The sequence below is a fragment of the Rhinolophus sinicus genome, linkage group LG11 (assembly GCF_036562045.2).
Source record: "Rhinolophus sinicus isolate RSC01 linkage group LG11, ASM3656204v1, whole genome shotgun sequence".
In the NCBI taxonomy this organism is placed as follows: domain Eukaryota; kingdom Metazoa; phylum Chordata; class Mammalia; order Chiroptera; family Rhinolophidae; genus Rhinolophus; species Rhinolophus sinicus.
In genome coordinates, this window is record NC_133760.1 from 14,692,249 (window position 1) to 14,706,654 (window position 14,406).

The following is a 14,406-nucleotide window of genomic DNA, read 5'->3' on the forward strand; positions in this document are numbered from 1 at the left end:
TTCTTGCTGATTGATTAACCACACGTTCCTGCCCCTAAGAAGAATGGACCTTAGCCCATTGGCAGAACAGGAGAGATCAAGCCTGAAAAGTGGAGGGGAAACTGCACAGACCTAACTGGGAAGTTAGAATTAGTGAACATCATAGGAAACTGGCGGGGGTGATGGTGGAAGGTAGAAAAGCTATGAGGTTTCTTAAGACCGTTGGCCTTTGAGCAGTTCTTAGGTAGCTGTGGATTGTGAAAGAACTTGGCAGGGTCCCTTATGAGAATAGTTGTGAGTAATGAATTGGCTTCCCCTTTTTACATTCTTTGAGAGATGCAAGTAAGATGGGAATTTGTGTTGTGTTGCAGGGACTTTTGGCTATTGCATAAGGCTTCTTCTAACCTGACTCTAGCCTCTATAGGATTGTACATCACTACCAAGCTTAAACCAGCTCCACAGTATGTAGTGGCCTCCCCATTTTACAGAGAAAAGAAACTGAAGCTCAGATAAGCTAGTGAACTTTGCCCACAATCACTGGGCTCGTTAAGTAGAAGAGTCAGAATCAGACTCAGACCCAGTGCACGCTTTGCAACAAGATAGCGGACTCTCCAATCTGCTGATTTGGTGCTTTCTCCATGTCCCCATCATATGCTGGTTCTGCAGATTGTAAATAGCTCACTGGTTCTTTGAAGTGACCTCTTAGCCATTTTTATTGTGCCGCTCTGTGTTTGTTACATGTCTGTCCACACTGGTGCATGTCTCAGTCCATGAGCCCCTGAGGGTGGGGCTGCAGCAACGGGATCCTCTCCGCAGAATGCCTCGCTGATACGTAGAGGAGAAACCAGCGCCAGACCATGCCTCTTTCTACCTCATTTCTGTCCCTTTCCTGGGTTTTGCCCCAAAGGCAGAAAGTAAGCCTAAGATTAGTGAGTGGGGCTCTCAGAGCGGGGTACTGTGGGGGGTGTCAAGGAGATGGGGAGGGAAGGAAGAAAAACTAGCAACAAGCTGATCCCAGCAGAGACACAGCCAGCTGGGGGTGGGATTATGGAAGGGGTGGGTGGTGGCAGATGGCTGGGGAGTGACAGGGGGATTTATACAGTGCAGGCTGAGTGTTTATATGAGTTTCTGTGTGGGGAGGAGAAAGGGAATGAACCAAAGGCAGGCCATTTGGATGGTTAAGGTTACCAGTGCTGAGAAGGAAGACTGTCTCTGGGCCATGCCCAAAGTTTTCTGAACTGACTGGGGGTGCAATAAATGAATGTGTGTGTGTGTGTGTGTGTGTGTGTGTGTGTGTGTGTGTGTGTAGGGGGAGGCTGTGTAATTTCTCGGCTGAGCAGCAGGAGCTGGGAAAGCTCCATGACCTCCCTGGCCCCTGCAGCCCCTAGGCACCTCCGCCTCTGCTGGTTTGGCCCATCAGTGCTTGAGGGTCACATATTCCACTGTGTCCTGGATCAGAGGCCGCTCCCCAACCCCCAAATGAATCAGCTCCGAGTAATGTATCCCCTCGTCTTCTGGAACAGCTGGAGTCACGTTCTCATAGTCGCCCTGAGAAAGCCACACTGTGGTGAGCTTGGCCTCATGGTCACCAGCCTCCCAGCCTCTGCTTTCTCTGCCCACTCTCTCCTTGACTCCACTGGGGGTTCAAGAGCCCAAGCTGGAGTCCTCTGGTCCAGAAACTGGTTGCCATCGGCATCAGACTGGGAGGGGCCTGCCCTGGTTCCAGCCACACTCGTGCCAGAGCAACGTCCCACCATCCAGCCTTTGAAACCACTGAGTCTACCCAAGTCCCCCCATCTGGGACTCCCAGCTGAGCCAGGTCCCCCATCCCCCCACTTCCATAGCCCTGCCCTCTTACCGTTTGAGGCTTCTGCACCACAGAGTAAGTGACTGTATTGTCCCTGTGTAGGGAAGGTCTCTGTTCCCTTGCATCTCTGAGAGGGAAAGTAGATAGAGGACCACAAATGAAACATTTCTCATGAGCTCTCCTCCTTCTTGAAACTCTCCGAGACCCCAGGAGCACCCAGCCTCTCTGCCCCTTATGTATTATGTCTGATGCTCATAGGAGGAACGAATGTGTCAAATGAGTGGTTGGATGGATGGATGGACCACAGTCTTAACCTTGGTGAGAGAGGCTGGCTTGAAGGAACAGGTCCTATTCTTGAGACCATCACTTACCAGGCAGTGGTGGTAGAGGTGGGGGTTAGGGGGTGTTAGGGAGCTGGAATGAGGAAATGGGTATATGGCTGTGCTTGGCACGGGCTTAGCACAAAGATGGCAAGTGGGACATCAGTTTTTCCTCCCATGATTCAGGTGTCACCCTCCCAGTACCCTCAGTACCCAATCCTTGGCATGTCAGTCTCGCCGACAGGAAAGCGTAAGGCCGCATAGCTGATGGTATCCTCTATCACTGGATTGTAGCAGCCCAGGGCGTGGGAACCTTCAGCGGGGGGGACCCTTCGAACCTGGGAGAGAGACAAGGTTTTAGCTCTCATCCCTCCTTTCCCCACCCTGGTCCCCTTCCCTTGGCCTCTGACACCCCAGGCCTCCCCACAGTACGCGTTATCACCCCTGTTCCACTGTGTTCGTTGGCTGGCTTCAAGATCTGCCCTGCACTTCGTCTTTCTCCCATCCTACCTTTTTGTTCCTCACAAAGAAGCTCTGCCCACTGGAATTTTCCTGAAGTTCTTGCTGGCTCTGAATCCTCTTCCAGCTAAGAAATAAAGACCTGCTCTGTGAGGGATCAAGGGAATGGGAGCAGGGGCCTGTGCAATCGGCAGGCTGGGGCCTACAGGACCCAGTAACTGGAGTCTCTTCCTGGAATGGGTGAGGGAGAGCTGAGGAGGAGGACAATGGGAGGAGCTCACCTTCGCTGAAGCCTGACTCCCCAGAATGCCAGCAGCACGGCAACCAGGCAAAGCATCACTCCCAGGGCCACTCGCCTGCCGATGGTCTCTGGGCTGTCTGATGGAGAAAGAAGGACCATCAGTTGATGACATTGCTTCAGTCAGATACCAGCCTGCTCTGTCCTGAGGCATTTATTTGCCTCGTGGGATCCTCGGCTTCTCGCTGCAGAACCCTGTGCTTTTTTGTCTGCGCGATTTCTGCACCAGTGGGGACATGATGCCGAGAAAGATGGAGAAACCAGTCCCTACTCTCTGGACCTGCCATTAGGAGGAAACAGCTAGCTAGCTCTTTCTCACGAGGAGCTCTTGCTTTGTGACAGGCATGGCACATATAGAGCATGCAACCCTCATAAACGGGTGCAGTTTGGCCATGCTATCAGACCTTCCAATCACTGTGCTTTGACCAGCAATTCCATGTGGGAGTTTATCCTACAACTATCCTTGCAGGGATGGCCTGAGCAAGAGACTGCATGCGTCTTGAGGACAGCATTGGGTAGATTTGCAGCATTCATGCCGGGAATACAATGCAGCCCTTAGGAAAAGAGGCAGGTCTCCAGGGTGTCTGCAAAGTGGAGACCCAGGGAACATGTTTTTACACAATAAGTTACATTTCCAAATAACACTCTCAATCTCTTTCCCTTTAGTGTCCAGCTTTGCAGGTGATGATCCTCTAAATTTAAAACCATGGCTCCCATCATAAATCTGAAAAATGTATAATAAATAAATGAAATATCTTTACTGTGTTTCCAGACTCTTTCTCTGTGCACTCTCCAAGTGGTGATAGCACATGGGAAAAAAGAAAGTTCAAGGCAAAGTGTGAGCCCTGCCATCCTTTGCATAACGAAGAAGAGTGTGTAGACATAGATGTATAGGTAGATGTTGTGCATGTACAGAATTCTCTGAAAGGAGATGTAAACGTTTGGCTGCCAACAGTGAAGACCTCGACAGAGAGGGTAGAGTTCTCAGGGAGCAAGAAAGGAGAAGTATCTTTCTTTGCACTATTTACCTTTCCATGCTGTTTTCATTTTTTTTCACCATGTGCTTATATAATCTTTTAAAAAAACACACACACTTAAATCTCTAAAGATAAAAACAAGGGTGAGACAGAGAGAGAGACAGAGAGGGAGCCAGTAGGTGCTCAGGATGTGTGGAAGGTGGGGGCAGCCTGAGAGGGAATCCTCCTGTAGAGTCAGGAGAGGCTGGGTGGAAAGGAGGGAAGGCCGGTGAGCTGTGTGGGGCAGAAGTGTGCCTTTGAGCACCCAGGCTGGCCTGGCCTGGCAGGACTGGGAGGGAGGGAAGAACGGGTAAGTGATCAGGAATGCACAGCCTTGGAGGAAAGCCACAGGAATGGCCAAGGCCAGAGAAGAGGGAAGGGACCTTACAGTAGACGGTGAGGGTGCTGGGGGGCGACTGGCCCACACCCAGTCGGTTCTCCGCCTGGCACCGATAGGCTCCTGAGTGCTGGACCTTCACAGAATTCAATATCAGCATCTGATAATCATTTTGGAGGTTTTGGTTATTCCAGTCAAACCAGGCGAACTTTGAAACGGGAGGGTTGGCATCACTCTCACATGTCAGGACTGCTTTCTTCCCCTCCATCACACTGTCTTTCGGGCTAATGGACACCCGTAACTTCCTAGGTGCATCTGTAAGAAGAAGCGAAATCAGGATCCAGGTAGCCAGCCAGTCACCTGCCCTTCTCTGCTCCCCGCCTCCAGTTCCAGCTCCAGCCACTCACACAGCACTTGGAGCGTCCAGGCCTCCGACGTGCTTTGTCCTATGGAGTTGTTGACCAAGCAGTTGTAATTTCCAGCATCTTCTGGAGAGACTGAGTCAAAGCTCAGTTGTTTTCCTTCCCTCAAAAAGATTCCATTTTTCTTCCAGAAGAAGTGGACGTCTGTGGGGCGGCTACTTGAGAAGTTACACTGGAGGAGGACCCGGTGCCCAGAGTGAATCTCACGACGGGGACTGACTGGCAGGACCTTGACACCTCTGGGGGCATCTGGAGAGCAAGGGCCTCAGGCTGACCTCTTGGGTCCTGTCCCTTTTTTTGTCCCCAGGACTTCCTCTCCCTTAGGCCCTGAGGCCTGCCTCTCATCCCTCAGTTCACTGTGAAGATTCTGGTCCAGGCTCCAGTCTCCATCCCTTAGAGCCCTATGTCCCACCTGGGCCACCTCCCAGATCCCCTGCCCTGGTCACTCACAGTGGACACGCAGGTCGACAGGGGAAGCCCAGGAACACCATGAGTTACAGGCCGCACAGGTGACTGGCTCGGCGTTCCAGGCAACTTTCTGAATTACCAGCACCTTGGAATGAGGGGTTAGCTCATTCCAAGCGCCTTGGGGTTTCCATTCATATCGGACAACACTGGGGTTACTGGAAGTGTGGTGACAGAGCAAGGTGACATTATCTCCTTCTCGAATTGGTGTGGGGTTTTGAATCACTATGGTTACCTCCTTGGGGGAATCTGGGAGAAAATCAGAGAAATGGGTGAGGAAAAGTTAGCTGTCCATAATCCCTGTACTTCCTTGCTTCCTCTTTCCCCCATTTGTTGCTGCATCCACACAGTTCCTAAATTAACCATGCATCTGTGTGAGAACAGAAACCCTGCCCTGCCCATTTGGCCTGGCTGTGGTTAGATGCAGAATGAGGCAGCAGTTAAGAGCACGGCTTGGGCAGAGCACACATGGCACTGTTTGTGGGTCTCCATAAGGATCTAGGGCACAGAGCTGGGTCCCTGGAGTGCAGGTGGTAATACAAAATTTTAAAAAACAGGAAGCACAGCTCTGGAACCAGACTGCCAGACCCTGCCACTTAGAGCTGTGTGACCACTGGCTGCAGGCCTCAGTTTATTCATCTGTCAACTGGGGTCCTAAGAGTACTTAACCTTGTGGAATTGTTGCCAGGATGAAATGAGATGATGTCTTTAGAGCAGTGTGGCATGTAGTAAACACCCAATAAACGTTGCTGCTGCTATATATCTGGCTGCCTAGATATTCGGAATTTGGACATTCCCACCAGCGTATTTGGCCCAGGCTATGACATCACAGGGTCTAAGGATCAAAACTATGGATTCTCTTTGTCCTGGGTTCAACTCAGTGACAAGATTCACTGTGTTAAACAGAGTCTGAGGATGGAGAGGTAATGAGACATTTTGCCCCAGTTCTCCTTGAAAACTTCTGGAACCCTTCTGGGACTCAGCCACTGCTTCGTGATGCTAAGTCTCTGTGTCCCTCATGGGGCCCTGGCATCACGCAGTTTATTCATTCAACAAACACCTACTGAGCACCTACCTTGAGCCAAGCCCTGTTCTGGTGCTAAGAATATAACTGTGAACAACAGCAGAACACCTGCTTTGAAAAGCTTACATGTCAGGAGCCCATGGCTTCTCTTGCATCCATTCAGGACCCAGGAATCTCCTGTATTCATCTACCTTCCTCCTCCACCCACTTCCATCTTTTCCCTTTAGAACCCAGAGGCTCTGTGACTACTCACATTGGACATCCAACTCAGTTTCCTGGCCAACATATCCACGACCAAGACTGTTTAGTGCCCAGCAGGAATAATTCCCAGCATGCTTGAGGAGGACCTTTGAGATCTGGTAGGTCATGCTTGTCTGTCTCGGCATTTCAATCCTATTGTGAAACCACGTGTAATTTGTTGGAGGAGGGTTGGCTGGTGATCTACAAGTCAGCACTACTGTACCTCCCTCCTTAGCTGGTGAGGGGGAGATGTGAACCTCGGAAGGTTCTGGAGCATCTGGAAAAAGGGGTAGAGGCAAGTTGGGGGAAGGTGAGCAGAGGCCTCCACAGCTGACCTCTCAAGGGGCTTGGTTCCCCTCATGCTAACTCCCTGCCTGCCCCTCCCCAGCTCCCAGGAGGCTCACAGAGCACTTGGAGAGCCACTTCTCGCGACGTTTCTGAGCCTATATCACTGCGGGCCTCACAGTAGTACTGTCCACTCATCTCCTTGGTCACGTTGGACAGAGTTAGCGTGAGCGTCTTCTGCGCCCTCTGCAGCATTCCGAGCTCTCTCAGCGGGGTCCGATCCTTGAGCCAGGATATATTCGTGGGCTCTGGGTTGCTGCTCTTGATTTGGCACGTCATGGTCACAGACTCCCCCTTGGTTACAGTTTCTCTAGGATGGACCTCAATCATCAACTTTGGGGTGTCTGGAGGAGCAGAGGGACAGTGGGGGAGGGGACAGGGGATTCTCAGAGGGTGTAAAGCCATAAGAAATTGCTGGGCTTTTCTTCTCAGAAAGCAGCAGCTTACCCCTAGCGTGTGGGTGTGTGCAGCCACTCAACAAGTGTGGGCTGGGGACTGTCACAGCCTCCTAACTCCTCTCTCTGCTTCCCCCACTCCCCAAGTCCCTGAAGGTCTGTTCTCCACTAGCAGCCAGCAGCATTTCTAATCATGTCACTCAGACCTTGTCACTCCCCTGCTTGGAACCATTCAACGGAGTCCACACTTAGAATAAAATCCAAAACCCTGACCTGCAGCCAACGAGCTCCAGCTCCCGGTCCCACTCGGCCTTCCTTTACTAGGTTGGGCCCCTCAGACACCATGCTGGGGCTCTCTGGCCTGACTGTCGCAAACACCTCAAGGCCTTTGTCCTTGCTCTTTCCTCTCCCTGGAAACTTCTTGAAAATCTCCGCCTGCCTCAGTCAGAGTCTCAGCTCAAGTTTACCTGCCTCATAGAAGTCTCCATCCCTCACTCCCTCTGTCCCAGCCCTGCTTTATTTTTTCTTAATACACTTAGCACTACCTACAGTTATGTTCTCCAGCTCCCTGTTGATCTATTTATTATTTGTCTCTCCCACTGCAATGCTAGCTCCACGTGGCCAAGAACTTCGCTCACCACTGTCTCCCTAGCAGCCATAACAAGGCCTGGCACCTAGTAGGTTCTCAATAAATATCTATTGAATGAATGAATAAGGCACAAATAATGATGTAAAAAAAAATTCCTCCCCCTGTTCCCCCAAAGGGGAACAAAAATACCTAACCAGATGATCCCCAATCATGCCATGGCTTGAGGCTAGATTCAATGATTTTATTCTGTTAGACCAAAGCACATGCTAAAATGAATCTGTTTCCTGACACACCAGGGCCGACAACAGGGATGGTGGAAAAGGAAACACAGCTTTGCCTGAACCATTCCCAGCTGTGGCGACACATAAACTGATTACGCTTCCTTCCTGCTGTAGGTTCCTGCTGCCCTGGGTGCTCTGAGGGGTTGGGGAGAAGGGGCCAAGTCCCTTGTCCTTCCCACAGGAGCAGTGGGGAGACTTACGCTTCACGTCCAGCTGCACCGTTTCCTGAGAGAGTAGCAGCCCCTCTGGTATGTCATTCCAGAGCTGGCAGGTCAGATTCTTGCCATGGTGGGCCCACAGTGGCTCGAATGTGAGCTTGCTCTGGGTGGAGACAGCCTCGGGGTTCAGGGAAGTCGAGATAACAGAGGTATATTGAGATAACCCATCCAGGGACCACTTCAATTTGATCTCGTACTCAGGGCAGGAGAAATTCAGCGAGCAGGTCACACTGACTTCCCTGAACTCCCGGATTTCTGGAGGGAGTTGAATGCGAGGAGGAGGGGCCGTCTCTGCAAAAGAATACGGAGCTTGCTGGCAACCAGGGAGACTGACAACTGCCTGTGCCCTCGCCTCTTACACCTGGCTTTCAATGCCCTGCCCTAAATAACCCCTCATGAGTGCCATGCCAGTCTGTCCACCTCTCTCCAGGCCTTCTTTCCTCTGCTCTGAACCACTTTTTTTTTTTTTAATTGACTCACCCAACTAAACACCCTAGGTCTAGGCCATTAACAATATATTGTAAAACATTATACCAAATTTAAGTAACTTTTAAAAAAAGGAATACAAGTAAACCTCATGCAAAACCTTCTCATCTCTACATCTTAAATGTTTTCCATGTTGTCTTACAGTTCTTGTTCCTGTGTACACACATTTCACGGTTTAATTACAGTGTGCATTCGGTTTTACATTCTGCTACCATACTAGATAACACATTGTTATTATGTCACACTTGACATACTGCAGTAATCTCCTTACTATATCCCTAGACCCAGGCTTTTGGCCTCTCCAATTGGCCCAACATAGTATCATCCACCCACTTACTGTTATCTAAATAACGTATATGCATTACTGCCTCACTCAAAGCCTCCAGTGGCTCTATGGGTCAGTCATGCAAGAATCAGGTAAATCTGTATTCAAATTTCAGATTCTCTACTTAAAACTGTGTAATTTGAGGAAAGTAGCTCAGTTTTCTCCAGTATAAAATGGGGACCTTAATACATAACTTGAAGAGTTATTATTATGAAAAGTAGTGACACTTATCAGTGCTCAAAGAAGGGACAATAAGAGTATCCATATTCTGTCCTAGAGTTTGCAAATACGTACCTTCAGTACCTCCACTCTCACAACCCATATCTTACCACAAACTTCTGCTAATTGATGGCCTGCTGGGAACCACTTTTCTCAGCACCCTCTGAAAGGGATTGGGAGTGCCAAGCCTCCTTAGGAATTACATTTCAGATTTGTATTTATTTTATTCTCACTCCCAATGTTCGCTTTCTAAATGTTTTCAAGATCACCCTCCCCATCACCCCTAAGTGAATGTCACCAGTTTAGTTCAACATGCATTTCTTGGCTTTGATGACAAGCCTGCATTATTTAACGGTCTCCCTATTGGAGCCCATTAAACATTCCTTTAGGGGGTTCCTTTAGTAGAGCAGGCCTGTGGGCAGCCAGTCCCAGTTCTCTCGGGGCTGGGCCACCCTCGGACTACAGGGTCTGAAACCACATCTCTCACCCCACACATGGGGCTGCTTAGAACCACCCACCGAAGAAAGAGGCTATAGAACCGAGTGAGCACATGGCCTGGGGTGGAGGCCCCAGACCTATGTTTGATCCACCCCCTACACGTGTGCCATTTAGCCTTGAAGGGACAATTAGAATTAATCACCAATTTTAACACATTGTGAGACTTCACTTGAAAATCTAACATTTTATCTTCTCTTGAAAAATCAGGTAACCTGGAACCCAGGTTCCAGAATGGGCAGGAGCTGAATGGCAGGTGGGATGCTGGAGGAGGGACAAATGCTCACGCTCCAGTTGGCCACAGCCCCATTGTGTTGTGCTGCCCGAGTCCCTCGATGGCACCCCGTACCGGGCCTCTGCAGGCAACCTGGTTTTCAGCCCCTGTGTTTCCCACTTCCCTCCTTGCCTCTGCCCATCCCCCAGAGCCTTACCAGAGATGTTGAGGACTATTTTCTCCATCCATTTGTCAATTCCTGATGTCATCCTCAGCCCCAGCAGACCATTGTCTTGGGCTTGCACAGGTTGGATAGAGAGGGTGCAGTTGGATTTTATGTCTCCTAGGAATTTTACACTTTCCTGGTGAAACAGCTCCTCCGTCTTTGTCCTGTTGTAGAGGATTCTCCCACGGTATTCTTTGGCTTCGTCATCATACGTGTAATTGTGGTAAACAATGAGGGTGTCCATGGTCTTTCCATTCCCTGGGATTCTGTACTGGCAGGGAATCCAGACGCAGGCTCCCTCCCAGGCGTAGAGGGTCTTGGGGTGTTTAAACACCCAGTTTGAGTCAGAGAAAGCCAAGTATTCTGGAACCCACCACAGTGATCAGAAAGCATTATTGAAGGGCATAGAGAGCTTTCAAGGAATAAAGAATCCCCTCTGAAGATAGAGGGAGAGACACAAAGAGAGGAAGACACAGAGAGAAGCATATATACACGTGTCCACTGCCTCTCCCTACCCTCCTCCACTTTTCTCTTCTCTGCCCCAGCTCTTTCTTCCTCCTCCAGTTCCACAGTCATCCCAGAAGCCAAGTGCCAACCCAGGCCACAGTCCTTACCTAGGAGCAGGAGTGAGGGGCCGAGGAGATGCATGGTATTGTGTCTAGGCGGGAGCCTGGTGCAGGAAGAGTTTGTCTTTGAGTCATCTGGTCACTTACTTCTTCCAGATGGCTTTTCTTGCTCACCCACTGAGCTCTGACCTCTTTTCCCTAATCCTAGGAGGCCCATGTGTGGTTTCATGGTGGGATGTGGAATTCTGGATGCACATAGGGCCTTCTCTGGGTATGACATTACTCTCCCATTGGTTTGAGAACCCTGTTGTTCTAGCCTCCCTCTCTTCCCAGCACTCCTTCCTTTCATCCATCCATCCATCCATCCATCCATCCATCCATCCATCCACCCATCCATCCATAATTGTATAAACTTCCTATCCAGCTCTCAGGCTTTGATAGCACCAGACAACTGAATGTCTTGAATACCAAGCACTGGGTATTCAACTTGGAGCAACTAGTCAAGGGTTTTACATAGGAGAGAGACATGGCCAAACTTTGATTTTAAAGACCAGGAAAAAAATAACTTTAAAAGCAATAATTAAATATGATATCAAGAGAGCATTTAGAGCGGTCTGGAAGGACTTAGGAGAATGAGGTCCAAGGGTCCCTCTCAGACGCCCCCAGGGGCTGGGTAGGAAACATAAATCAACCAGGTGGGGACAAAGATCCTGGGTCATACCTTGTGTAAAGGCGATGGCTATCTCAGTTCTAGCCAATTGCTGCCAAGTGGGAATGTGGGCTGAGCATTTCCTGATCTCCCACTGTTTTAAGAGAAGTAAGAAGCCAGATTGTCATGTGAAATGTCCTGCTCTAAAAGAAAAACAAATTTGGTGAGGGTCAAACAAAACTTGTCTGTGAACTAGAGGCAGTCCAAAGCCTGCCAACGTGCAACGCTGTCTCTCTTTCTCTCTGCAGAGAGCTGGCCCAATGCCTTACTAGACGTTTACAAAGTTACATTTACATAGAGTTAAATTTAAGTCCCAATTTGCATGGCTCTGCCCTCAGTGCCAGTCCCCCAGGAGCCAGGCAGGATGTGACTACAGAGTGTGTCTCCGGTCTCAGCACAGACCTGTCCCCTCCCATCTGCCCAGTCAACATTTCCCACGCATGGCATTGCTGCCCCCCTCCTGCCACCACTGGCTGTTTATCTCCTGAGGCTGTGTGTCTCCTGCCAAAGGCTGTTGGGTATCCACTACTAAGTATCGAAAGCTAAGCTACTTGCTGAAAGCAGGAAGGGGTCTGTCCCCAGGAGTAGTGGCTGTGCTGGCCTGGCCCAGGCAGGGCAGTGCGGGTGAGTGGTCTGAACTGAGGCAGACTCTCCAGGCAGAGCTGACATCAGCCCTGGAGGTGCTAATAGTGTTACACACAAAAAAGTCTTCAAGATCACATCCATTTGAGAGAAGCTGGGTTAAAAAAAAAAGTTAAATAAGAGTCTTTACTGCTGGTCTTTCCAAACCCTTTAAACAAGTGTGTGTGCATCATACATCTCCCAACATGGGATTACAGTATAGTACATTGCCCACACTTCTTTAGCCATGGGAACTGTTTTACGTTTTCCATGCAAAACTTGACTGGGTTGCAGGGTCAGTGTTCTAAGGGATGCACTTTGAATCCCCTCTGGTTTTCCACAAGGGCTATGGCAAGGGCCAGATTCTATGCCCGTGGCAAAGACTAGCCTCCTATATCGGGGCCATCGTGCCCCTCTGCCAGTGGCCACCAGCCTCACCTTCATTGGGGACTGGCTTAAGAACCCCAGGACAAGTGGGAGAGTAGAGCTTCGCAGAGCAGGGCGGCCTGCTTACCATAAGGAGCGCCAAGCAGTCTCTGTGTCACAAGAAGTGGACTCTAGGCCTGGAACTGCAAGGCTCCTCGGGCACAGTGGAGTGTGGAGGCTGAGGACAGCAGGCATTAGGCATGAAGTGTCAAGACAAGGCCTGCTGTCCAGCCCTGTGGTCTGCTCAACACAGGCCTGTTGAGGGCCTTGCAGGACCTCAGAGGTGGCCTCTGTGAGTCCATTCTTTCCTCCTGAGCATCCAGTGACCCACTCAACTCTCGGAAGATTTGCCAAGCCCGGCAGGGATGCTCAAAAAAAAGACTCTACGACATGTTGCAACATAACAAGAGAGAGGGAGGGGGGTCCCCACTGTGCTCCTAGCCCCAAGAATTGTGCCTGGCACATAGCAGCTGCTCCATACTTGCTTGTTGAATGCCAAAGAGAATAAAAGAGTTTTTACCTGTTTCCTGGTGTCTTCCCTCTTCAGAGACCCTGGCAGCATCTAAGAGTGAAAGGGGAAGCACAGCGAAGACTCTAGAGACTGATTTTCACCCTCGTTGGCCACACCCCCTGCCTCTCTGTGGCTCTGGGGGTGACCAAGAAGCATGGCCATCTGGGGATCAGGCCAAATAGGCAACAAGGGGGATGTGGGTTTAGAGTCAGATCGGAACGAACCCTCGAGTATCTATCGCCAGTTTTTTGTTTCAGTGTATGGAGTCTCTATATCAGATGAATTTCAGAGCTGGCTCCTCCACAACTTCCCCTCCGTCCAGCTCTCAGGAAATACTAATGACTAAATACCAGCAGATTAGAACGCCAGCCTAATGAAAAAGAAACAAGTCAACTTGAAAGTATTTGTCGTTTAGCTACACTATCCAATTAACTATTCTCATTCTCTTTACTTTCTCTCCATAGGCTTGGATGGTAGGGAATCTGATCACTGACATTGATGCTTCAGCAGCCCCCAAGTGTTGAGGAGAGAACACGCAGATACCAGGAAGGAAAAAGATAATTTATGTGAAGTGTTACTGAATTAGCAAGTCTTGAAACTAAAACTTCACCACTTTTATCAGGTATCTAGTCTGTGAGTGTTTGAGACCAGAACTAGACAACATGCAAAGCCATGCAAATCCTATAGGTGATAAGGGAAGTTCTGAGAAATCTTCACTCTGGTACCTCTACACTCTACTGACTGCCAGGCATTGAGAAAGAAATAGAAAGAGTGAAGGACTCTCAAAAGGCAGTGATGTTCTGGAAGGTTCTAGGTACTTTCACTGTAGCATCTTTGCCACAAGCATTTTTGCCACAAATGTTTTCACTGCATAACTAAGTGGCTATAAGGCAATTTTACCATTAAAAAAATAAAATCATGAAAAATAAAAGAGAGATGTTAAAACGGACATAATGAAATTAAAAAGATTTTATGGGGAGATACAAGCTATTTGAATACATTTAAAATGTATGGGGAAAAAATGAAATGTGTGTAGACTCACAGCAATACTGTGCAAATAACTGATTTTATTTTGTACCTAATTATACTTAAGCAGTTGTCTTTGTCCTGTGGGAAATGTGGGTTCAACTCTGTGCCCTTAAAGAGGGTTCTTGGCCTCTTTTTTTCCTTCTAATGGAGTGTGTTTCGAAGTAAGAAACCAAATTTTGGTACAAATCATCACCTGAAAGAAATGCTCACTATTTTAAAACCAGTACTACATCTGCTTATCACTGTATAGACCACTATGAGGGTTAGCTAAGATTTATTTAGAATACTAAAATGGGAGTAACTATGAAAACTTTGTCGATGAAGAAATGAAACCAAACAAACATATATTTTTAAAAAACCCAACTGTCAACCAGTTATTTTTAT

General features: G+C 49.0%; 1 protein-coding gene across 9 annotated transcripts; it reads right to left on the reverse strand.

Moving 5' to 3' along the window:
- Positions 1–674: 674 nt before the first annotated feature.
- CD22 (CD22 molecule) lies at positions 675–13,115 on the reverse strand. 9 transcript variants are annotated; one of them, XM_074315733.1, is made up of 16 exons: positions 13,003–13,047; positions 12,571–12,660; positions 11,448–11,529; positions 10,775–10,830; positions 10,152–10,523; positions 8,178–8,486; positions 6,772–7,056; positions 6,381–6,644; positions 5,089–5,352; positions 4,624–4,887; positions 4,268–4,531; positions 2,847–2,943; positions 2,617–2,692; positions 2,320–2,444; positions 1,838–1,913; positions 675–1,527 (listed from the first exon to the last, which is right to left on the reverse strand). In XM_074315733.1, the coding sequence occupies exons 4-16, from the start codon at positions 10,806–10,808 to the stop codon at positions 1,396–1,398; spliced, it is 2,562 nt and encodes an 853-aa protein (XP_074171834.1). In that variant the 5' UTR covers positions 10,809–10,830; positions 11,448–11,529; positions 12,571–12,660; positions 13,003–13,047; the 3' UTR covers positions 675–1,395. The 9 variants fall into 9 exon arrangements, with proteins under 9 accessions (XP_074171834.1, XP_019566218.2, XP_019566211.2 ...); XM_019710659.2 differs by lacking the exon at positions 12,571–12,660 and having other exon boundaries at positions 10,152–10,476; positions 11,448–11,578; positions 13,003–13,115; XM_019710652.2 differs by lacking the exon at positions 12,571–12,660 and having other exon boundaries at positions 11,448–11,578; positions 13,003–13,115.
- Positions 13,116–14,406: the final 1,291 nt, after the last annotated feature.